The sequence below is a fragment of the Puccinia triticina genome, chromosome 1A (assembly GCF_026914185.1).
Source record: "Puccinia triticina chromosome 1A, complete sequence".
NCBI lineage: Eukaryota > Fungi > Basidiomycota > Pucciniomycetes > Pucciniales > Pucciniaceae > Puccinia > Puccinia triticina.
The window spans coordinates 7,256,473-7,281,967 of NC_070558.1; the positions used below are offsets into that span (position 1 = coordinate 7,256,473).

The 25,495-nt window shown below is 48.7% G+C and overlaps 4 protein-coding genes across 4 annotated transcripts; 2 read left to right on the plus strand and 2 right to left on the minus strand.

The window, feature by feature from the left end:
- Window positions 1–13,548: 13,548 nt before the first annotated feature.
- Window positions 13,549–15,463, minus strand: PtA15_1A784 (uncharacterized protein; the record flags this gene model as incomplete). The annotated part of the gene is made up of 8 exons (XM_053165847.1): window positions 13,549–13,560; window positions 13,648–13,690; window positions 13,761–13,830; window positions 13,903–14,135; window positions 14,207–14,663; window positions 14,755–14,950; window positions 15,009–15,145; window positions 15,205–15,463. The coding sequence occupies 8 exons, from the start codon at window positions 15,461–15,463 to the stop codon at window positions 13,549–13,551; spliced, it is 1,407 nt and encodes a 468-aa protein (XP_053016998.1).
- A 137-nt stretch (window positions 15,464–15,600) lies between these two features.
- PtA15_1A785 (uncharacterized protein) lies at window positions 15,601–16,428 on the plus strand (the record flags this gene model as incomplete). Its single annotated transcript, XM_053165848.1, has 2 exons — window positions 15,601–15,699; window positions 15,760–16,428. 2 exons carry the CDS (start codon window positions 15,601–15,603, stop codon window positions 16,426–16,428), a joined length of 768 nt encoding a protein of 255 aa, XP_053016999.1.
- A 1,125-nt stretch (window positions 16,429–17,553) lies between these two features.
- On the plus strand, window positions 17,554–19,247 carry PtA15_1A786 (uncharacterized protein; the record flags this gene model as incomplete). Its single annotated transcript, XM_053165849.1, has 10 exons — window positions 17,554–17,646; window positions 17,704–17,742; window positions 17,809–17,878; window positions 17,953–17,978; window positions 18,054–18,346; window positions 18,430–18,449; window positions 18,526–18,758; window positions 18,843–18,851; window positions 18,983–19,091; window positions 19,195–19,247. The coding sequence occupies 10 exons, from the start codon at window positions 17,554–17,556 to the stop codon at window positions 19,245–19,247; spliced, it is 945 nt and encodes a 314-aa protein (XP_053017000.1).
- Window positions 19,248–20,221: 974 nt separating this feature from the next.
- On the minus strand, window positions 20,222–21,143 carry PtA15_1A787 (uncharacterized protein; the record flags this gene model as incomplete). Its single annotated transcript, XM_053165850.1, has 3 exons — window positions 20,222–20,752; window positions 20,834–21,013; window positions 21,087–21,143. The coding sequence occupies 3 exons, from the start codon at window positions 21,141–21,143 to the stop codon at window positions 20,222–20,224; spliced, it is 768 nt and encodes a 255-aa protein (XP_053017001.1).
- Between the last annotated feature and the right edge of the window lie 4,352 nt (window positions 21,144–25,495).

Below are 25,495 nucleotides of genomic sequence, written 5' to 3' on the forward strand. Positions count from 1 at the left end.
TTGCATAAATTTAAAGCAAAACAATCCTGGTGAAGTCACTCAGCTGGTTCCGCCTCAGTTGGACCAGATCCAATTCAGGACCGTGGGGGATCTACCTCCACCTCCGGTTTCAGCTCCTGCGCCGGCCGCTCCAGCCCCAGTCCTCAATCCGTTCAACTGCCCTGGGATGTTCTACAATCCCATGAACATGGGCACCCCAACAAACACAATGAATATGGTCAGCCCAATGAACATGCCAAGCTCCTTGAACATGTTGGCCCCCTCAGTTCAGTCCCAAGGATCAAGCTCCCTCAACGCCCCAAGGACCCCAACCCCACCAAACAATACTAGTACAATCACAGAATTCCTCCAATTTGCACATGTTGATCTGAATTCCCCCAAAGTCCAAGGGAGAATGAACACCCTTGGGATCACAAATTGGACAATGTTCAAGTGGTTTGACGCGCAGGAGCTCCAAAATAAAGGCATCCCCGAAGGTCCGGCCCAATCCATTTGACAAATTTGGGCTAAATAAAATAGTTTCAGTAAGACAATAAAAATAAAGAAAATATGATTTAAGAAAGTGAAATAGTTTTTACCTAAATAAAACAGGAACAAGGTTGTGGATGAGAGCTATGAGAGAAACCAGAAATACAAAAACTAGGACTTTGAGACTAATCAGGTAAAAAGGTAATCAGATAAAATAATACCACAACAGTCAACAGGAATCAAAAATGAAAATATAAGAACCTAAGAATAGCCAGCCTAGATTGAGTGACCTTGACAAGTGAAACGCGGTGTACGACAATATGGTTGATGATTTGATGAGCCGCAAGTGAAGTGGGAGTCAAGATGAGGAAAGGAAAATTGAAGTGGCGGTCAACAGCCTTGGAAGAGGACGGTCAACTGCTCCAGAAATGCAGTATTGCCACTCGGAGTTCTTGATGTCATAAGTAAAAGTTGTACCGTTACCGCACCGCACAAGCCGTAAACCGTAGGACCGTAGAGCAACACATTGAGACCTTCAGATCCCAACATCATTGCATTCTCAGCCAAAAAGTATGCTCATCACTTGATGAGAGGGTCTAGAAACCAGTGAGTATAAAAGCATTATAGTAGTTTTTCCACCAATCAAGTCTCAAGTCTCCCCTTTTTTCATTGGTATCTTTTCTTTTCATTTTCAATCATGTTTAACCCACTTTTTTTTTTCCCCAAGTCATTCTTTCCTCATGTATTATTTTTATTATTTAAAGTTGAATTGGAATTACATACACTCATTTGCATTCCTCACCGAGTAATTTGGCACACCATGAGCAGTAATTCATATTGGAAGGCAAAAATTGAGTGACGACTTGGCGCACAAGCAACTCAGCAATTTCTGAACTTGATTGTTTCATTTTTTTTATTCAATTTCACCGCCGGGGAAGAGAGAAAAAAATACAACATGTTTTTTTATTTGATGTCATGTTGGAAAACAAGTGAGGGGAAGAGAGACAAAAATACAGCTATTCCAGATGAGAGACAAGATCAAGAGGTGGAAATTCTAAAGTTATCTTCAGTCAGTGTATCCTGAGCCTTGGAATAGGCTTCACATGAGCTTGGCGGTGAAGGTAATCCTAGTAAAAGCCTCAATCTGCTCGCCATCTGTTTTGCAGCCGTCAAGTTCGCCATATTGTCTTAAATTGGCCTTTAAGACACTGAAAGCCTTTTTGATTTGGTTCATGTTGGGTGAGTAGGCGGGAAGATAGACCAGATGACAGTCACACTCCTGGACAAGCTCCTCAATTTGGCCATTGTGATGGATTTGTGCATTATCCATCACTATTACACTACGGGGTCCTGGGAATGAGTTCATGTTGGGAAGCTTCAAAAGGAAGGTCATCAGAATGAGAGAGAGATGAGATGAGATGAGATGAGATGAGATGAGGAGGAAAAAAACTTACTAAAACATGCTCTAAGTAATGCTCAAAATCAACACGCTTGACGGTTTCTGACTGAATTGCATTTGCAACCAGACCACTGAGGGCCACAGTAGGAATCAAGTTGAACCGGTGTGTTGCCCGTGCCACCGGAAGTCTTGAAGTCCTCTTGCCAACTGGGGCCCAACTGCGGGTACGAATGACACCGTCCAGACACACCCCACTTTCATCTGTCAGGGAGAATCTTTTGTAAGCCAACGGCCAAAGCTTGGATAAAAGGGGGAGCAGAAGGAACATACCAGTGAATACAAGGCATTCAGGATTGTAATCGGCCATCAGGAGAATGTAATGAGCTCTCTGGATTGGGTATTGATGAGGATTCACCTTCCTCATTGTCTTTTGACTCATGCAGAGGCAATGGTGAAGCTTGTTTGATATCGTTTGTAAAGACACTTGAGTATTGCGTTCCTCAAGTAACACCTCCTGGATTTCTTCTAGGTAGATGGTTGGGTTTCCAGTGACTATCCCAAATAGAAATGCACGTTCTTCACCATCAAGAGCTAAGGGTCAACCAATGGTTTGATAGGTTGCCGGATCGGCGACAACAGCCCGGGTTGTTTCATATAACACACACCAGCGTCGCAGGGAATCAGAGCTGATGTCTGATCCATTTGAGAGATTGATTTCAGCTAATGTCTTCCCCACAAGGGCGGCCCGAACCACGGTGTATTTGAAAGATGCCGTATATGGGACAAACATTGGACCTAGAGAAGACAATTACTGTCAGCAATGGGGTACTTGAAAAGATAAGATTAATCTGGTGGTGATGAAGGTGGCAGTGGAGGTGGTTCACGTGTTTTAGATAGGTCGGATTATGGGATCAATTTGATGCAGCACTGGAACGTTCTGATTGCTGGGTAGGATTGATCTGACTTATTCCAACTGCCATGGGGGTGAGTGCAGTATTTCAGCAGGAGACTTGACAGAAGCACAGAGAACCACAGAAAGAACACTTACATGTGCTGGATTGGCCAATGGGATTGACTCAATGCTGCACTGGATGGATCATTCCAATTGTTGTCAGCCATCTGTTCCTTTTTGGAAATATCCTCATGAAATTGTAACCGCAATAGCTTGCATGCCGTTCCATCCGCATATGCTTGATTGGGTCCGCCATACAAGCGGTGGACAGCATAACAATTGAGTTGGGGCAAGTGTGAATTGGACTTACCAGGGGTTGCAACCCGGTTATGATTCAGAGCAAGCAGAAATGGAAGCAAGACCGGCAGCCAATCGTTCCAATTGCTGGGCGGGATCAATTTGTCTGGTTCCAATCACAGTTGTGGTGGCCTTGACGTTGGTTTTGGCGGTGGTGGGTAATGGGTGTAGTGGGTAGTGGGTCGAGGGCAGTGGTTGGCGGTCGGATGCATTGGTGGCAGGCTACACTGGGATCCCCCAAGCACAGTCCGCGCGCACAGCCAATTTCAGCTGCGCAAAGTTTGGCAACTGCGGCCAAAAGTTTCAAGTTTGCGGCAAAAGTAGCAAGCATTTTTGGGCCTGCTGTACCTGCTATCATCAGAGTAGATGAAGTCAGTTTTCCATCTCCGCGGGCAGCTTGGGCTACGGAAAGAGGTTTTCTTTGCTTACCTGATTCCGCAGCTTTTGTGGTTCACGGCGCTTTCCTTAGATTGCGCCGTTTGCCAAGGTCTGTATTCTTACAGCCATTATGTCTTAGTGGTTTCAACCGTGTTCTGATTGAGTTTTGATTGAGTTCTGCATGACTTCTTGATGATTTATGGATGAGTCCAGGATCAGTTTCAGAACAGTTGTGGATGAGTTCAATCATTTTTGATTATTTCTTACACTACTTTCACCAAAAGCATCCAGCACGGTTCCGTAAAAAGAGTATGGTATGGCACTCTCTGGAGAGTGCACCAAATCACCCCTGGTGTGAATGAATTCAGAAAATCTCCTCAAAAGGATTTCTGCACTGATGGATGAAAATCAGATACAATTATTAAAGGATTTGGCTAATTCACCCCTGGGATTGCGGGGCACTCATCTTGGCATGATATGGCTGGGTGATGGTGTATGTGTCACACAAAAGTGCGCGTGTACATTTGTGTGACGCAATGTGTCACAGAAAACCGCACAGGTTACATGGTTTTGTGACAGTTGGCCCCACAGAGCCAAAGTCAAACCATAGTACCAGAGCAAAATCAGACCTCCCCCTAGAGCTGACACTTTGCACCCGCGTATCTGCGGCGGGTGTGGGTACCTGCCTGAATTTTGACCCAGAATGGACACCCACACCCGTACTCAGCACCTGCTGGCAGTTACCTGCAACTTCCATGGGTACCCGCTGTTGAGGGTAATTTGAGCACTTATGCATTTTGGATATGCATTATGTAAATGCAATTGTGGAGGCTGGGTATTTCTGAACTTGCAAACTCTGAAGTTTCTTTTTCTCTTGGCTTTCTTGCTTACAACCACTTCAGTCAATCGGAATCAAGTGCAAGAAGATCAAGACTCCAAAAGCCCTAGTGACTCAAGAACCAGAAGTACAGAATAACTATCACCTCAAGTCGTCAACTAAACATTAACACATTACATTCTTTGAATCAACTCAGCTCATTCAAGTTGGTTTAGGAGGAGTAACATCAAGTAAACACATTAGGAGTAAAATGTGTTGGTTTCTTTTATCTCTAATTTTTAATAACTGTTTTCTTTCCACTAAATCCACATTGTTTCTAGTTATTTGTTCTTTAGTTTTGAGTTCTTTTCATTGTTGTTGTTATTGTGTTCAGTTTCCTTGTTTAGGATATTATCTCTATCCAGTTCGTCGTTTTTTCTTTTCACTCATGGTTGTTTCTTTTAGGTCTCATTTTGATTTATGATTATTTTCATTGTTTAGATTTCTATTACTACTGTTTAAAAATAAAATCCAAGATTTACAACAAAGAGTCTCAACATCACATCATACCCGCCAATGGGCACTAGGGGCAAGCAGGGCTGTGCAGAATGGTGATTTGTGCGCGGGTACCTGACTGAATTTGGATCCAGACTGTACACCCGCACCTGCACCCAGCGGATACCTGCGCACTTCCACGGGTACCCGCCCATGTACGCGCCAACGGGTACTAGGGACCAGCTCTACCTCCCACAGTATCACTACACTCCATCCAAAGTTTTAACCATGTGTAATAGAAACAACTTAGAGATGGCCAAACAGGTCCAGGTACCCGCAATGGGTGTGAGTTCTTGCTGTGAATTTCTCCAATTTTGGACACCCAGACCCAGACACAGCACCCGCCAACGGGTACCAGCAGTACTTGAGGTGGGTACTGCGGTTACCGCACTGGTGACCGATTGAGTGGGGTATGTACACACCCCTCTTGATGGCCGGTCATTGAGCGCAGTACACACCCCTCTTGATGACTGCACATTGAGCGGGGTGCACATCCCACTCGGTGACCGGCAATTGAGTGGGATGCACACTCAACCCAATGACCGGCCATTGAGTGGGGTTGTAGGCCGGTCATCAAGCAGAGTACACACCCTGCTCAGTGGCCGGCCATTGTGATCACCCCACTTGATGTCCGGTCATTGTGTGGGATGTGGAGGTGTATACTCCGCTCAACAATGGCCGGTCATCAAGGGTGTGTACTCCACTCCATGACCGTTCATTGAGTGGGGTGTGTACTTGGTGACCGGTCAATGGTCATCAAGTGCGCATCCCACTTGATGGCTGGTCATGGAGTGCACCGGCCATTGAGTGAGATGTGTGTCCCGCTTGATGTCCGGTATGGAGCTTTGACCGGTGCTAGGCCGGCGAAAGCGCTGGGAGGGGAAAAGATGCCTGGTGGCTGCCCTCACGGATTGGTCCTGAAGGAGTCGTGCGGATTCAAAGTGATAGCTTGTGTGGAGGTGGTTTTGATTTTGTTTTGCCGGGGTTTGGATCCTCGGCGGCGGTTTGGTTTTGTTGAGAAAGGATTCTTGATGAGAATTGGACTCCTTGGATGCTGGACTCTGGGCTCTTGATCTTCTAGACTTGTGATGGCGGATCAGAATGCCATGCCTCTCCCCTCCTCCAAGTTCCGCAAACTTGGACTCGGGGAGACAACATGTCACATACATTTCATCATCTCCTTGCGCGCCGTTGTGGTGATTTATGTAGGCGAGCGCGGTAGAATGTCCACGCGGGGATAGTGCGGGCGGGGAATGCACAAAGCTGCTCAGGCAGAGTGCATTCCGGTGACATAAGCACTGAGGATGAGGTCAGGAAAGCACGCTAGGAAAGCTTACGGAAAGTCACGCGCGGATTGGAATGCACGAATTGCGGATTGCGGATTGCGGATTTCGGATTGGGTATTTGGATTGGAGCGGAAAAGACAGGGCTGGACTGCGGCGGGACTACACACGTGGACTGGTAGCAGCGGCGCGTCAGCGGGTGAGCCATGACAGCCAGAGCGGGTTCCACCAGCGGGTGGAACCGGGGTGAAGGCGGTGTTGAGTTGTATGTTAGTCTGCTACCATGATGTATCACCACAGTATGGAGGGCTGTTGGATTGACCCATGAGCACTACCAACCAACCACCCAGCTGGCAGCCACAAGCGTCTGTAGCCTAGTTGGTAAAGGCAGCACTCTAGTATGTGTCTCAGCATAGCTGAGGTCGTGAGTTCGACTCTCACCAGACACATCTTCATTTTACAGTCTCTACAGGCGGTGGCAAGAGAACGACTGACGGGGGCTAGACAGAGGATGGTGGGAGGACAAGCGTCGGAGAGGAGCGGAGTCTGGGAGAGTGACGAGCGGGATAGCGGGTGGATATGGAGGACTAGTGCGGGAAAGTGTCAGGTGTGCGGGATCGGGTGGGAACGGTGACATGCGTGGAGGGAAGGACAGGGGTGGCTCAGGGTTTTTTCTCTCTTTTCATCATCCTATGATCTTTATCCTAGGGAATTATTACGGATTTCACTCATCATTGTACTTACAACTACGGACATACGAGAGTTATTGGGAGATTATCTGTGTTCTTATTCTTATTGGAGAGTTACTGCGGATTCTTGTGCTTACGAAGTGCGGAGCTTTATTCACTTGCGGATTATTACGCTATAGATCAGGCTCAGTAGAGGAGCGCTGAAGGCTAGCGGAAAGTAGCAGTGCGGAGCCGAGTTACCAACAATCACACAGCCCGGACATCAATATTCTTGAAGAAGGCGGTCAGCGGACATTCTTCACCAGTTGTACCAGCTTTCTTTCTCACACCGTGCACGCGCAACACAACAAACACAAAGAAAATCATAAAAGAAAACAGACCAGCAACACTCAACAGAAGAAAGACAAGAAAAGAAACCAGCCACAGAACAATGAAATAATAGAGAACAATCACAAAATGAGAAACAGAAAACCAGAACAGAGAGAGGAGGAGAAGGCACCAAACCAGAAAGAAGCAGAGAGAGAAGGAAAGGAATCAGAACCAAACAAATAAACCCACAGTACAAACTGTGTTAGGACCAAGAAAATAAAAGAGTCTTGAGGGGGGGGGGGAAAGGAAATAAGAAGGAAGTGAGAAATCAGGAAAAGAAAGGGGAAGGGGAAATAGCCTGAGGACCTTGAGCGCTGAGAGTCTTGATCTTGAGTTTTGAGGCTTGAGGCTGAGTCTTGGACCTTGAGAGAAGCGCCAGTGAGATTGAAGACTGAAACCAAATTTGACTACAGTTTTGTCCACCACATCCCACCACCACTTACAGTCTGTCCCTAGACTGTGCGGTCTCCGCCGAAGATCCCATTGAACCAAGCTGAAGAAAAGAAGCAAAAGGGGACTCGCGGGTGGCTCACGAGAGTGGCGAATGTAGAGCTTACAACAAACTTTTGGTAGTAGATACCCAAGGTGCATACCGAGGAGGGGGAACTTACTTTTGGTCTCCAATGCCCCCACGAGGAAAATATTGCTTGACCTGGTCCGCCGCAAACCGGCGTTTGAGCTCCGTGCCGTCAAGCTCGGCAAGAACATAAGAACCGCCTGAAACTTGCTCAACAATCCGATAAGGTCCGTTCCATTTGTGGGCGAAAAGCTGCCCCCACTGGACTTCCAAAGACCGGTTATACGCCAACACCAGGTCTCCAGGAGCAAGGGGTCTGCGAAGTTGACTAGAGTGCTTGTCCTCCCAATAGCGGATGGACTTGGCCCGTGATTTCATCATTCTCTTGTACGCCACTGCCCGCGCCTCTTTGCTGCGCTCGAGCTGCCGGGAGCGCGCCACTAGTAAATCAGAAGTACTGCGCACCTCCTCCCAATCGACCCCAAGAAAAGATTCTATGTCCAAATCTATCGGAAGAGCGGCACACTGACCAAACACCAACTCGTAAGGGGAGTAGCCCGTCGTGCGCTTGGTTGAGATACGGTCGGCAAACAAAACCAACGGCAGGAACTTCCTGTTGAATTTCAGTCTTGTTCCTCCTCATCCCCAAAATCCCTACACTATTTCCTCACACCATTCCATCCTTTTTTATCCTCCTCTATGGGCTTGTTTTCAGATCAAAGTTATCCAACACTTATGTTGCCCCCTCTCTATGTGGTCTGTCTTTTATCCTTGGTCATGCTTCTCTCTTACTATCTTGTAGACATTGATCCCTGATTAGAATAGAGTATGTATTAGCTTTCCAGGTTACTGCTTATCCTCTAGATTGCGCGCTTCTCTGATGGGGATAATAATGTACCTTTTGACATGTCACAATGAGTTTGAGAAGTTTCTTATTCAATATTCCTTTTTATTCATTATTATTCTCACCCACATTTTGACCACATGTACATAGACTACTTATATGGTGCTAGATACATGTGAATCAAAACCATTGGTTCTCTCCCTCTTTTTCCGCCCTTGAGCCGATCCAGTGAGAAAACCCTCCTCTCACTGTCCAGAATATTCTTGCCGCATCTCCGCCCCCTTTTTGGGTTCTCCGGTCGAAATCTCAACACTTCCGACAGTTCTTACCTGACTCTCCCGCTAACTTGACCAGCGCGGACTTAAGGGGTGCATGCCCGCGCTCGACCATACCTTGAGCTTCGGGATAGTACGGTGTCGAGACCCGATGCTGGCCCGGTAAAGCTCTGAGCATCTCTGCCAGAGCCCCGCCAAACTCTGAGCCCCCGTCAGTCGAATAGGAGCGCGCTAGACCGTACCGCATGGTCCAGTGCTCTTGCAGAAAAGCCGCAACCGCCTCCGAGGTGATGTTGTTGAGGAATTTGGCCTCAACCCAACCCGAGAAGTCGTCGCGGGCCACGATTAGATACTTGGCTGCGCTGGCTTTGATGTGAACAACATCCATAGAAACTCTTCCAAACAAAGTGTCCTCGCCCATCGGGTAGCGCACTTCCGTCGGCCGGCGCAGGTCGCGCTTCTGACAGGCTTCGCAGCTGCGGCACCAGAGCTGGACCGCTTTCTTGAGACTTGGCCACCAGAACCGATCGGGCGATATGTTTCTGCGGTGCCTCGATGACCGAGGTCTTCGTGCAAGCGCTGAAGAATTTCCTCCTGCTTGCTCGGAGTAGTGATCACGATCCGTGGCAGCGGGCTTCCCCTTCGCAGGAGACGACCCCCTTGAACAAAGAAGTCCGCTGCCTTCCTTCTTAAAGCCTGAAACGAAGCTGAATCCATGTCTGTGGGTCGGGCGAATGTCTTGAGGTACTCCTCCAGTTGTCGCCAGAAACCTTCCTGATAGCCCGTGTACGCCGGAGCTGCCTCGGCTGAGAAAGAGGTCAGCGGCCTAATGAGCGGCGCCTCCTCGTCAAATTCTGACGCGGGTGGATCCGACTCGTCGTCTCCCTGCGGCCGACGGGAAAGCCCATCCAGCATCGTGAACGATTTGCCGGGGCGGTGAGAGATGTTGAAAGAGAACAAATGGATGAAAGCGACCCATCGCGTCATCGGGGCGTTGGGTAGGCTTGGCGCGTTGATCATCTGAATGAGAGACTGGGCGTCGACGAGGAGCTCGAAATGTTGCCCCCACAGAACATTTTGAAGCTTCTTGAGAATGCGGGCTACACTGCACAGCTCAAGTTTGGGTTGTGAATATCAAGACTCGACGTTAGAAAATAACAAGGACTCGTATAACACGGGCCTATCTAACCCGTTGGCATCCTCCTGCGTAAGGACGGCTCCCACCGCATGAAAGCTGGAATCCACAGCAAGCGTGAGACATCCCGCTGCTGGACCGTAATTCACCTTCACCAGCACTATGTAAAAGAATCCAAGCAACTGAAAGGTTTTATTGCTTGTTAGAATACTATTTACAAAGGTATAGTTCTGAGATGAGTAGAAAAAGTCTGCACGAGTATGCACCTGAAAGCAGGGCAGAATGTGCCTGGGATCTGTGTCTGAAAGAATGTTTAAAGGGGCAATGCGCTTGGCGCGGTGCTGTCACGTCGACGGTTATACGCGCGGGAAAAAGGTCCTGTACGCCAAGCAGTTTGCAACGCAAGATACGCATGATGCCGGCTTCAGTTTATTTTTCTGTTTTGTTCTTTCTTTTCTGTCTTGTTTTCTACTCACGGGTATAAGTTGAGTTATCGCAATAACTTTGTCTTATCCTGTCTGAACGCTTCCGATGCGTCTGTTTCTAGTGGATGAATGAATCAATGTCTGCGTTAGATTCAGGGTCTTTTCTTTTTGTGCTTGGTCTGGTATGTGCTGTACTGATGGATAGCTGTCGCTTCCAATAGTCTGCCTAGTAGTTCTGGTTGGTTCTTGGGACCAAGTCGTTCCTCAAGAGTTCTGCATAAGAACACGGCAAAGTTAGTCTTAAGGTTTTAAGTCTACTTTCCGCTTGATCTCGGGACGTACAAGGTTCTCCGTCTGGGCTGAGTTTGGCTTTGGGCGTTGACCGATAAGGTTCTAGCCTGGGTTGCTTCTGTAATTGACAAGCAATACTTTCACGTCAGCTTCTGTGGTTAGGGCTGGGGTCTGGGACTGGACTGCAAAAGGCTTTACCTTTCATTGCAGCTGGGCTTGGGCTTGTGCCTTGAGCCAACGGTGGGCCGCTACGCTGCGCTAGAAATCAGCTAACTGCCAATTACAGCAGCGCGGCTGGCAACAGGATTTTCCAAACTCCCTGAATTTTGCAGTCCTAATTGACTGATCCCTCAGGGAGGCTTATAGTTCAATCCACGCAAGGCAAGCAGTTGAATGCTGCAAAACAGACCATGTTAGCTGCACTGTACTCCAAATGGAATTTTGGCTCTGCATCTGGTAACCAGGATGTCCTGACTCCCTGATGCAATGGTCCTGCTGGACCATTTTGATCAGGGAGGCTCCTAGAATATTCTCACCAGTTTAAGTGGTTTAATGCTGCGGAAAGGGCCGCGTAATCCGCTGTTAGCTCATTTTTTGTCGTAGCGTAGCGGCCCACCGTTGCTTGAGCTACCCGGGCATGCTTCCTGGAAGGTTGCTGCGGGGCTTGGTCTGTATTCCTACACTATGTCCCGACCCACTAACGACTTAAGCCGCGCAATCCTCCGACCAGACAAACTCGACATCCTTTCGCGTCAGCCACCGTAGGGGGAGGCAGATTTGAGATAACAATGGGATGAAAAGCCAAACGTACACTACCACGCCTAGAAATCCGCGAACCTTGGTGGCGTCCTTTGGGGTCGGCCACGAGATGATCTTATTTACCTTGTGTTTTGACATCCGTCAGCCCTCCTTGCATACCACATGGCCAACGATCTCCAAAGCCGGGACACACGCTGCCAGTTTAGATGCTGACACCGTCAAACCCGCTTCCTCAATCCAAAAAAGGACTCGCTCCAGAATCTTGGTGTATTCCCAAACAAACCTTTGCACACCAGCATGCCAAGACAGCGCTTCGTTGTCGTAATCCGAAACCGGGCCTTTAATGCCCCCATTGTCAATGAAAACGTCCGCATGGTCCGGGATTTCCTCCTTCAGAACCCACATCATCTGCGCCTGGTAGACGGCGACAGAATTAGTGGCACCCTGCGGGAGATGGGTCAACTGAAATCGGCCCAAGGGGGTGTCAAAAGTAGTCAGGGGTCAAGAAATAGGATCTAAGGCATGTTCGTCGTATCCGCCAAGAATGTTGCCTAGCCCATAGCAGGCGCGGCCCAAAAATGATTCAACAAATTCTTCAGTAGCTGTAGGAACGCCAGCATCCTTGACTGTCACCCGGTTCAACGGCTGAAGATCATGAACAATCCGGAGCTTCCCATTGCTCTTCAGCACGCAAAAAACCAGGGAAGAATACGAGGAGGTCGACTGCTTGTAAAGGCCGTTCCGCACTCGCTCGCGGAGAATTCGATTATATTTGTCTAACTTGGCGGCAGGTATCAGAATCTTCTTCTTTTGCCACGGTTCATGCTTGACAACCGGGATGATTTAGGGCATCCCGTACAACTCCTTCAAGAGACCCCACATTGACTGCTTTGATACTGACACCTGTAATGTGAGCCCTAGATTTGCTGGAGGAGAGGAGCAGCATTGGAGCAGTGTTGGAGCTGAAAACAAAGCTGCATCATGTCACTTCCCATCAAGTGACTACTTTTTTGTCCTGGTGCTTGATGTCTGAGAAGGTTCTGACAAAGTCCCATGCCGTCCCATCATCTGAGTTTGAGCTGAACTCAGACTCTGGGGTTGTGACATCCTGCGGGACAGGTCATCATACACCTGCACACCTCTGCACGCACAACAACAACAACAGAGAAAAAACCAAAGCCACAACCAAGAAAACACAAACAAACAACACATCAAAAAACCAACCCTCCACTCTGAGCCATACCGACACACACCATAAGAAATGCAAAAGGCCAAGAGACAAACAATGAAAGAAATCCAACAAAAACAAAGAAACAGTGAGCACAACAACAACAGGTACTGATTTCTTGAGACTGGGAGGATGTGAGCTGAATATCTTGAGGACTGGATACACTCCCCGCACTTCTGATTTGATCTGAATCACCGCCTGTACCATTTGGCGCACCACATCTCCACCACGCTTGCAGTCTGTCCCTAGATTGCGTGCAAGCCATTGCCATAAATTTAAAACGGAGAAGAGGGGAAGAAACCCTCACCAGGGAAAATGTGATGACAGCTGGTGGCAGGTGACATTGAGTAAAAAATGTTCAGGCGCCTGAGCTACTGTGGCAAGACTCCACTATCAAAACAATGGCCCCTTTGTGGTCATTGGGGAGTCCCACTCAATGGGTTTTGGAGTATGATTGGAGACTGAACAAGAGTCTTCTTCACATCACCTGCCCTCAGGTGACCTCAATTTTTCCCTGGTGCCTACAGAACAAAAGCAGAAAGAGCCAGACACCACCGCAATTCTCACACGTGTGGCTGAAGTAGGGTCTTGATGACAAACAGTAGTCTGGGTAGTGCATACCAGGAGGGGGAACTTGCTTTTGGTGAGAAATGTCCCCGCAGGAATAACCCAACCTCTCCTCGAACCAAATGAAAAGACCTCAAGGTGGTAACACTCAACTCCCCCTCTACGGCTGTGATACACAAAAAGAAAGAAGAAACAAAACATCTTGATTGCATTACAAAAAAGTGAACATGAAGAAATGGAATGATGTTGGTGCCGAACAGCAGGAGTAGAAAAGATAATAACATTCATAAATATTTGTATTTATCGGTCGACCTGCGAAAAAAAACACAAGTGATTCAATCAGCTGCCCGTGCCTCCAGTAAACCAGGGATTGTTGGCGACAAAAGAAAGAGCGAGTACTTCTCCGAACACCAAATCCATGGTCCCGATGATCGCGACCATACTACAAAAAAAGAGCCAACGCGGTCAGAGACAGTGCGCAAATGGGGCGCAAGAAACGGGGGGGGGATTACTCTGGCAGGAAGTGGTGTCGGGACATGAAGTCGGCGCCTGCGAGATGGGCGAAGCCAGGGGCGCGGATGCCTAACGCAGGGCGCAAAAGCAAGGCGTCAGCAGAGCGGGACCGAGAATGGAGAGAGGGGGGCGGGGACGGACGGCAACGGTAGGGACGGTTGGAGCCGTCGCTGACGAGATAGACGCCCATCTCGCCCTTGGGAGCCTCGATGGCTGAGTAAGTCTCGCCCGGGGGGACATTGTAGCCTTCCGAGAAGAGCTTGAAGTGGTGGATCAGGGCCTCCATCGACTCTTTCATCGTCGCTCGGGGCGGCGGTGTTAGCTTATAATCGTCTACTTTGATCTGGCCTGCTGGCATTTTGTTCAGACATTGACTATCCAAAAAAAAAAACCCCCGGATTAGGGTGTTTGTATGTGTTCTTGATTGGGAGGCGGGGGACTTTACTGGATGATCCGTAGAGATTGACGGAATTCTTCGGTTCGACATAAGTAGCGATCGTAACAATCGCCGTTTTTTCCGACAGGCACGTCGAATTCGACTTGATCGTAGGCGTCGTAGGGCTGGCTCTTACGGATATCCCACGGGACGCCGGAGCCGCGGAGCATGACGCCGGAGAAGCCGTAGTTGAGCGCGTCGGTCACCGACACCTTCCCGATCCCGATCGTCCGCTCCTTCCAGATCCGGTTCTCCGTCAACACTTCCTCAAACTCGTCCACCCGGTCCGAAAACGCCGTCGCCCACGTAAAGATGTCGTCGAGCAATCCGTGCGGTAAGTCGAAGGCTACTCCCCCCGGGCGGACATACGCCGCATGGAGGCGGGCACCCGAGACTCGCTCGTAAAACTCCATCAGCTTCTCTCGCTCCTCAAATCCCCATAAGAATGGCGTCAAAGCTCCGACATCTACAATCAAATTCAGCAAAAAAAAAAAAAAAAAAAACACCTCAATTGAGTGGTTTACAAGCTTGGATGTGATAGCAAAACCCAGCTTTACCCATGGCGTGAGTGAGGATGGCCATGAGATGGTTGAGGATTCGGGTGATTTCGCCAAACATCGTTCGGATCCATTTGGCTCGATCAGGCACCTCGATGTTCAACAATTTTTCGACGGCTCTAGAGTAGCACAGCTCGTTGGTCATCATGGACACGTAATCCAACCTGTCGAAGTAGGGCAAGGCTTGGGTGTAATTCTATCAAGATGACAAGATCAGTATACAGAGGATGCGGGTGGGGGCAGCAGAGACTCGCCTTGTATTCGATCAGCTTTTCGGTGCCTCGATGGAGCAGCCCGATGTGTGGATCTGCGCGCAGGATTTCTTCGCCATTCATCTCGAGGATCATCCTCAAGACGCCATGAGCGGCGGGATGCTGGGGTCCGAAGTTAACTGGAGGAAAGCAGTGAGTGATGAGGATGGGAAGATTGGGGAGAGCGAGGGGGGCGGACCGGTGAAGTGTCTCATTGTGCCATGTTTCTTGCCCTGGCCTTCGGCGAGGATGGCTTCGGCGGATTGGCCGTGCAAGTCCTCGACGACGTTGGGGAGGCTCGCGGGCGGGGTTGAGGCTGAGGCGGCAGGCGGGGTGGATGAGCTGGAGAGGGGGCGGTGCGGGTGGCTTGGGCCTGGCCGGAGGAGCGGGGCGGTGCTGGGCGGGGCGAGTCTGGCGAGGGCGGAGAGCAGGGGTCGCTTGAAGGCCGTCGAGAGCATGGTGGCGTGGGGTGGGGGGTGGTGGTGGCTTCCCGGCTGGGGGATGTCGGCGTCCCTCCGAGGGGGGCTGCGGCTGACATCGCCCCGGGGGGGCTTCTTCCGCCAGGGGCCCCCGGGAGACATCCACCCCCCACGAGATGCTCACGCGGGACGAGTTCAACGAGGGATGCCAGGAATTCATCAGCCATGCCGGCAGACACGCCCGGGGCTGGAAGTGGGAGACCCATCGCCCAACAGTTGAGTCGATCGGAGAGGAAAAGAAGACTTGCTGACCCTCTCTCTCTTATTCTGAACAGGCGATACTAGTAAATCAAGATCTGGGGTGTCTGCACAACGAGCCAATCGACCGAACGCTGTTCTTCGATCAAGCACCGGATGGGCGCCTCCGAGCAGAGAGCGACGTGAACGGGGGCACCGTTGACGAGCACGAGGACGAGGCCGGCCTGCCCCCAGTCGCGGCACCAGACCACGCCGACCATGGGCCCCACGAGCGGATCAAATACCAGGCGTCGGTCGTCTATTCGGACACCTATGGCGTGCCCCAGCTCCTCTTTCAGGCGTACAAGCCAGGTCCGTCTGCGCCTCCCGGGCCCCACGAACATGCGGCTGAGATTGGCTATGTGGTAGATGGGACGCATCTAGACTTGCAGGAGCTCGTCGCCACCGATATCTTCTATCGCCTAGACGCCCCGGCTGTCTACCCGCGCATCCTGATCGGCCAGCCCGCCGAGAGGCCCGCACACCAACAGCCCGACCAACACGAGCCGGCCGTCCGGCTCCCGATCCTCACCAGGACCATCCATCCGCTCGACAACCTGCCCTACTGGGGCCTCCATCCCTGTAACACCCAGGCCGCGTTGAAGGACATCTTGGATAACAACCACCCTCGACCCGCTCAGCACCACCATCCTCGCCTGGTCATCGAGTGCTTCTTCGCTCTCGTCTCTAGTCTTATCAGAGTTTAATCCTCTTCTGCGCTTCTGTTCCTCCGGCCATACCTTAATGGTCATATGCTCTCAGAAACGCAGAGACTTCATCTTGTTTGTCAATTCTAACCATCATCCGCTAACGCCACCTTTTTGTTGCGAAAATGGGTCGTGCTAACACCCCAAATTAGAAATCCGAAATGAAAAAAATACTCACTGAATGCACAAGCCATTGGAGAAATTTGACTATAATGTACATGCAGGGACATGTAGAAAGAATCATTGCATATCATGGAATCGGAAATTTGTAGGAATGATCAAAGAGCTGGGAAACCTTGACAAAACACCAGAAGACTTAGCTATTTTTGTCTACCCAAACCAAATCTTCTAAAAACTAGCTTGACTATCAGGCAGTAATGAGCCAACCATAAAATACAACTCCACAGAATCAATAAACCTGATGGAAGAAGATACCAATTTTTGGATACATAGCCTGCTGTTGACACTTATATCCTCCAAGTGTGTTGAAGAAGATGGTTTCCCTCCAGCAGGCCACAGAAAATCATGGGCAGGGAGCTTCAACATAAGTTCATCAGACACTCCGGAATCAGGAAGTGGCTGGGAGGCTGGGTATTTTGGCCCACCAGCACGGGAGATCTGTGTTATGTATATCTGGATGAGATTGCAGAGGCTCAAATATCTGGAGCAGTTGCCCCAATGCCGGGAGCTCAACTGTTACTCCTGCTTGGCTGGTAGTGGTTGGCATTCAGAGGCCTCTAGATGCCACCCCAGATCTGACATTAGCACAGTTCCCACCCAGTCCCACACACATGACAGCCACTTTAACATGGTTCTTTTTGCAAAAAAACAAGCTCCAGGGTGTGTGAATTTAACCCCAGCAGCTTGCTTGAGCTCAGCCGACGCATGTTTTGGAGGTGCCATCTCAACGAACTTTGGCCCTGTGGCAGAAGAAATGAATGTGTGGCGGGTGGTTGTTGGCAAGGTTTCGGGATTTTTATGTACATAGCTGTGGACAGGATTGATGGGCTGTCAGGACGAGGAGGACGGCTCGTATACAACTGAACTGTGGATGAAACTGGAAGCTGGCGCGGCGCTGGGCGAGAAAGTCCACAGCACCAACAGCCACCCTCCCCCACCGCAAGCATGCCTGCGCTCTCCCGGCTGACGCGGAGCTACGAACGGGCCTTCAAGCACCACCCCTCGCTCACCCTCGCCATCACCAACGGCTGTCTCAAAGTAAGCTCGACAATCCTCCACACACCCATCGGCCCAAGCTGACATCTGTTGCTGCAGTGTCTCGGCGACTTCCTGGCCCAGTATCTGCCGGCCTTCGTGAGTCCGCTCGGCCCGATCTGTGCCCCGCACAGAGCCCGCTTAACCCTCGTCCTTCGCTCGCAGTCCTCCGGACTGCCGTTCGTCCTCGACGGCCACCGCTCCTTGCGCTTCTTCCTCTTCGGCTTCATGCACGGTACGCACGCCTCCCCCATTCGTGCACTCTCTCCGCCTAACAAGATGCTCCCCCCCCCCCCGGATGTTTTGCAGGGCCGTGTGTCGGGAAATGGCATGAGGTAAGTCATCTCTCAGCGAATATTCGAAGGGGCTGGAGAGGAGAAGGAGAGATTGACGAGCCGTGCGACATTAAGTTTCTAGAGCGCCGGATCCCGCTGACGGCGCCGAGGGGCGGGGGCGGGCCGACGGACGCCGAGCAGGATCTGCAGCTGGCAGAGACGGAGAAGTCGCTGACGAGCCTCCGGCCGGTGTCCATGCGGAGCCGGTCGACGGCGGCCGACCATGTGCCCACGCTGCGCGCGCTGTCCACCTCGGAGGCCCAGCTCCTGCCGCCGCCCGGCGACCATGCCGCCTCCAAACACAAGTCCGCCGCCGGGTTCCGCCTCCTCGGCCTCCTCAAGCGCATCCTGCTCGACCAGCTGCTCATGTCCGTCCCCCGCTCTCCCCTCATCGCCGCTCGCCCCTGTTGACCCCCTCCTGTCTTCTTCTCGCTCTCTCTTCCGCACACAGGGCCCCTATCTATACCTTCCGTAAGCCGCTCCCAACAAGAGCCCGTCGAGAATAACTGCACCATGTCAGGCTGACGCCTGTCCGCCCCGTCTGCAGTCTTCATCTCCCTCACCGGATGGTTCGAAGGCTTGACGATCCCGGAAATCCAGGAACGATTGCACCAGCTGTATTGGTACCTGTTGACCGCAAACTGGAAGGTCATCCCCTCCATCCCTCCCTTGCATCCAAAGCTTAGAAACTCATGTGTCGCTGGTGGTCTTGTTTTGAAACCCTCGGGAATAGATTTGGCCGCTTATCCAGATCTTCAACTTCAGCTTCATGCCTCTCCAGTCAGTGTCCTGTTTCTCGGCAATTTCAACACAGGCTGGATGAACTGACGTCGGATTGTTCCGGATCTGATTGTGGGTATCCAGATACCGAGTGTAAGCAGGCTCCTCCTCCCAGTCCGGCGAAGCAACCGGCCCAAAAAACGAGAAGCGAGAGATTTTTGGAGTGATGAAGTTCGAGGTGCACGCTGCCGACGATGCTGACGAGCGTATTTTTGTTGATGTAGGCCATGGCAAGGCTCCTGCGGGGTGCTGTGGACGGTCTTCTTGAGTCTGAGCACCCACTCCTCGACCCACCACAGTCCCAGCACAGCCGACCCATCCGGCCCAACACTCGTCGCCTCCACCCTCGCCCGATTCTTCAACGCCGCCCCCGCAAACGCCTCCGCAAACGGCCTCGCCCCCGCCCCTCCCGCCCCCGATCTGGCGAACTCCTCAGCATCCGACCCTGCCGCCGCTATCAAACGCAAAAACAACCGCGTCATCGGTTGATTTTCCTTCCTCGTCTTCTTTCGATCCCCCCCCCCCCCCTTTCCCTCGTTCTTCATCTCTTTCTCAGCCTGCTTCTCACCTTCACCTTCTTGGATCATCTTCTCCCACCACATTCATCTTTCATATGTGAATAAGGAATTCATTTCTCTCGATAGACTGCAGAAACATAAAATTCTCTCGTAATCTTTATCTTTGTCTTCGTTCAATGCATGTGAATAGGCTCATCAATCATCATTTCTATTCTTCTACTTTTCCCCCTTTTTTCCCTTTTTTTGTCAGAAATCTGCGAGCAACTGTGATGCGAGAAACTGAAGACACATTTCCCACTTTCCCTGGTCTATCAATGCAGAACACATCTCCCTTCTCCCAACAATCTCGTTCTTTTATGTTTGCTTATACTTGAATCTTCTTGAGCAATAATTAGGTCACAAAAAAAAAAAACAGTTTATTTTTTTGGCATTTTAGACAGAAAGTGAAAGCTGTGGCCAGCTTGCACAGTTGCAGCCCCTAGTTTCACTTCGAGGCTCAAAACTGCGCTCTGCTGATCGCCATTTTCGGCCCTATGTCTGAATGTTCTGCAAAACTGAATTTGACATGGCACATACACTCTGGGAATGCGCAGTAATGCACTCCATTCTTTTGGAGCAGAATCCAATCCAAATATACATAGTGTGAGCTCTCTATGATGAATCGCATGAAGTTTTCACTCCATCAGTTTTCGAGCAACAATGCTGCATATTGAGAGTGTTCAAACTTTCTTTGAGCATGATACACATTTTCATGAATCTTTTTCAGTGGGATTAGATTACTTGCAACATCTGTAAAGAGAAAATATGATTATGCATGCATAAACCAACTTGTAACACCCTACACAAATGCATGTGGTAAATTGTTGGAGTCCATAAAGGCTTCCCTTGTAGAAATAGATTAACTGGCAGGAAACTAACGAGTATATAGAGTACGTCTTGATGACACTATCTGGTGGGTAAATAACGGCTTACTGTCATCACGACAACAATAAAAAACGCAAAAGCAGATACAATTGCAACCTGTGGTCCAGTTAGAGACCTGATCATGCGGATTATCTTGCGGAAAGGTTCATCGAAATGCAACTTTGGCACGGAGAGCTTAGCTGCCAGCTCCTTTGTCCATTGGACCGGCAGTCGACATACTGGACATGTTGCCTTTTCTCGCTGTTGGTCCAGCCAAGGTTGAATGCACTTTTCGTGGAATTTGTGGTCGCATTCTTTCCCGAAATAAGACGCGGAAGGCTTTTCCGACTGGATGTATTCGCAGCAAATCGGACATTCTGTCATGGGTTTGCTTGGGTCTCCCGATGATTCCACATCAGTCGGCACAGCTTGACCTTCTGGGTTGAACGTGAGGTGGGGAGGAGAGATTCCCACGTTACTGATCGCTTTTGAGGCTTCCCTAGTGCCCTGGCTTGGTCCTACTCCGCCATCCTGGATCACGATTTCTTGAAGTTTTGGCAAAGGCGTTTCTCCCTAAGCCCGCAAATTTGTGGATCAGGATGATGATCAATGACTTCAAATTAGTTTAGAATCAGTAAATAACACACAACACACTTGATCATCCAAAGGGCCAGCTAATGTGTGTGCTCTTGACTCATCTGAGCCACAATTGCTCTCACAAACTGATTTTGTGCTGATTGAATGTAGTGACGCCGAGAAGCCGGTAGTTCCTTCCCGAGACTCGACCAATGATGGGCGATCTGGCAATTCCATTGCAACACGTGTGCCGATAAGCTGTTCCAAAACACAGATAGGTTTTCAGCTTAAAGACACCCGGACAGTAAACTTGGTACCAACAAAAACCTACTAGGATGAGGAATAAGAACAACATGATCAGGGGTTTAAGCACTAGATGGAAACTCATTGCCGAGGACGCAAAAATCGAGCAATATTGTTTCTTTGATGTTGGTTCACAGAGCTTCTGTCTGACTCTTGAGATCACACAACGGACGAAAGTTCACCAACAATGGTGGGGCACATTTTTGCGTTTCACGTTGCAGATCGACTACAATGTTTACCCGCTGCTCCATGTCACGCTTTGAAGATCGCTATGAAGTCACAAAGCATGTCAAAGTAGGTTCATCTACTGCGGCCAATGCAAAAAGCAATATTTCCCCACCGAGCATGTTCCGGCGGGAAGTCCCGTGCTCCTGGAACGGTGAAAAGGATAGAGAGACGTATTTAGCTCAGCTGTCTTGTCTCGATCCAAACACCCAACATGCCAATCAGAAGTGATTAAGCTTTATTTCCGGGCTTGTAAAGTATGTACATGTCGGAAATGGATCTATTAAAATGAATAAAACAAACCTGGAGAATCTCAAAAATGGTTGTTTAGAATTCAAACTGTACTGTTACAATAATAATCAATTGGTTCTTGATAAGAGATGTGTTTTGAATTTTCTCTTGACAGGTTTACTGACAGATCATGGATCAACTCTGTCTACAACAAAGTCTGGGTCAAATTCTGGGAGTCGATGATGTGCAAATCCGAAGAGACTGTTATGATATGTAGTGTCATCTGAAGGGGATTCATGAAGATTTCCTTCCACACTAACTTAACACCAGTCCCCCTGGTGAGAGGCTTGCTGTGGCTGGCCGCAAAGCGGCCCCTCTCGCACTGCGCAGGGAGGAACTTGCCTATTATCCCCCAATTTCACAGGGGACCAGAAAGTACCAAATGGCTGTAAGGTTTTTTCACTTTTTAATAGCACCGCCCCCAGCACCCCCACAGTTCTGATCAACAGCTTTCTGGCCCTTTGGAATCTCCTCTACGTCGATTCTGTCTCCTCAGAATTTTCTTATCTACATTGATGTATTTTTAATACATTTTTGAAACATGACCTCTCAAGAAATGGATCTGCACAAAGATTCACAAGGCTGAAATTCTTGTAGATCCTGTGGATCCACAAAACTGCATGCTTTCTAGGCTGTATGTAGATTCTTGACAGATTTTATGCACATGGGCTAAGATCACCATCCCGCTTCTCTCTGGCCAAATGTGGATCCACAGATGGATCTTCCAAACTTAAGACATGGTTTGGAATTCTTTTTGCTGCCTCTACCTAGATTCCTGTAAATTTTTGCCACTAGAGATTGCAGTCTTTTGATTGGGAGGCTGGAGCATGCGTCAAAAGTTGCGCGTTCATCAAGGCTACAATACTGTCTATTCAGTTTTTTTGTTGTTGTTTTTATTGCACTTTATAGGGTTGTTTTTGTATTTTTTGCATTGAATATCACTTCTGCTCCCGCCAAAATTGAGGGATAGCAAGTAAGCCTCCCCTACGCAGAGCACTCCGCCCGGGTCCCCCAGACTGTTGAGTTGTCTGTTAGTCTGCTACCATGATGTATCACCGCAGTATGGAGGGCTGTTGGATTGACCCATGAGCACTACAAACCAACCACCCAGCAGGAAGCCAAAAGTGTCTGTAGCCCAGTTGCTAAAGGCAGCACTCTAGTATGTGTCTCAGCATAGCTGAGGTCGTGAGTTTGACTCTCACTAGACACATCTTCATTTTACAGTCTCTACATAGAACTTTACTTGAGTGGCTTTGTTAAGCTAGCCTTCCACAAATATTGGATATTTTATCTTTTAGTGATGTGTGAATGGCAAGCCATGAAATGCCACCAGAAACACATTCCAGATTGTGTAGATTTTCAGTTGTGGCCAACACTGGGTAGTTACAATATGCTACAATAACCGCAGTTATATGCATAGAATAATACCTGCCGTTAATATTATTTGGTGTTATTGCTAAAATTAACAAGCATTTTGTGACCTGACCTGTATTTTATTGGGGCCAGTTTTTTATTGTTTTACTAGTACAATAACACACTATGAGTGAGATAAAAGTGTAGCAAGCAGTAAACAAACCTGTCTGGCCAAACATTTGTCAAATATCTGCTCTTTCACCCAGTGGATATTGTATACAGCTGTGGAAATGCAAAGTTCCATGATGGGTGATATTTTATTGCATCTTTGTTACTACCAACAGTAACAATAACTGAGCAAAAATTGCTACAGTACTGTTAGAGCATCTTTACCAGTGGCTAGTTTAGCTTGTAGCTAGCTACACACTGGGGGTACTCCTTACCGCCTCGGATTGTGGATACAACAGGCAACACCTGCTCTGTGAAAACTGTGTGGAAATCACTGTGCCCCGGGGTGGATACAACGGGATACTCAGTTGGCTCCACCCTCCTGGGGTCTCCTTGTTATAAATTCAGGGTGGAGCCAATAAATGAGATGAATGAGGAATACTTGTGGCTCCCACACACAAGGAATCCAAGAATTTTGCTGAATTCCCTGTGGAGTCAATGGGAGGAAACCCATGTGGTTTGCGGGTTCCACGTCAGCTGTGAGGGTTCCATATCACTTTGAGGTGAGAGGTGTCTTGTGATCCTCGCAAGTCCCTCCCAAGTCCCACAAGCACTGAACAAGTCCCACTTTACCCTTCAACTTCATTCCAGAGTCCACTCCCCATCCGACTCTCCCTCACACCCCTCAATCTCACACAGATCAATGGCAGCAGATATAAGGGAGATTTTTCAGTTGATTTTGTAAGCTGAAAGAACAGAAAACAACTTGGCAAGAAAAACCAGTGCATCCGTTGGGTGATCAAGACGCGGACACAGAGGTCAGAGGATGGACTACATGGGCAGACTGATGGAGCAGAGCAGATGGCCAATGACAATTGTTGCTAGCATGTTTGGAGGGGGATATCTGGCTTTCTTCTATACTCAAACTTCAAAGCAAAAAAAGTAAGCCCGCAACCCTTCATCCCACCTTTTTTTCTTGAAGAAGAAGAAAATGATGGCTGAAATGGTTGGGGGACAGTAGTGGTGGTGTGTGTAGTTTAAAACACAGGTTCAAGAAAAAACAGAAGGACAATAGCAAGTGAGAAATAGAGGTCACATAAAACTCTTCTAATACTCAAGTACCATCCGCAAGTGTAAGTACAATCATGAGTTGTAAGTAAGATGATGAAAAAGAAAAGAGAAGAGAAACCGTGAACCCATTCTCCCCCCTCCCCTCCACATTTTTTGGCTTTTTTTCCCCACACAAATCCGCATTAGTCCTCCATCTCTGCATGATTCACTCCCAGGCTCTGTGTCAGCCTTAGAGCCAACATAGTTAGCCTAAAGTCTGCCTTTTATACTCTTTTACACCTAATTCCCTTTGTATATTTTTCATATTGAGAGTTATCTTTAAAAGAATTCAGATAAATAAAATGTAATTTCTTGTTAGACTTCTAAACAACTTTTAATTAAAAGAAAGAAAACAATAATCATTTTCTGAGGGGATTTACCTAAGAGCAGGCGATAGGCCTCTCTTCACTAAGATGAACAAAGGAAAAAGAAATAATGGGGTCTTGTTCACAACTGTTAGCTCTGAGGCATTCTGCAAACAAGTCAGGCGCATTAGTTCTGACTCAATAGCTCTCTTGATTTTTTTCAAGACAAATTGTCTCTTACGCTCTTTGAGCTTGTGGCCCTTAGGATCCTTTTGTTTTGGTTTTGGCAAAACAGCAAAGGAGTTGTGCAATGTTATCTGTAGTAAGATTGCACTCCTCATGAGCCTTTTGTTTCCCTAGCCTTGTTTGGATGCAGCCACTCACCAATTTTATTCCCTTCTCTTTGAGAGGAATTGGTTCGGGTGATCTTCTCCTGGTTGACTTTGTCTACAGGCAACAATGGGTGACTACGCTACCCATAGCGGTAGTGTAATGGTAAAGTAGCTATTTTAAGGTCGCTACTGCTACCTTACTACATTATCTGTGCATAATTTTAAAGATTTTTCATTGAAACTACACTATTGGAAGGTTTTTTTTTTTGCATTACATTACAGAATGGAAATTCATTTCTTTTTGGATGACAGAATTGCCTTCAAAACCTTCCCAGCCTCGGAGAAATCCCCTGTCAGAGTGTCAGCCTTAGAGTCATCACAGCTGACCTAAAAAGCTGCCTGTTCTACCTTTGTTACATATAAATTACTTTATATCTTTTTCATCTTAAGAGATATCCCTGTTTTGACTTCATATTCTGTTTCCTCATGCAATTTTAACCCTAGTTACAACTTACCAATTCATTGTAACTATACTCCTTCCCTGAGTTACTGAGTTGTAGCGCCCTTGCGCAGTTGTGACGTGTCAGCGCTACTAGGCGCGCCAAACCACATGTACATATGTAAATTACATAAGCAAACTGTGAAAATTTTCG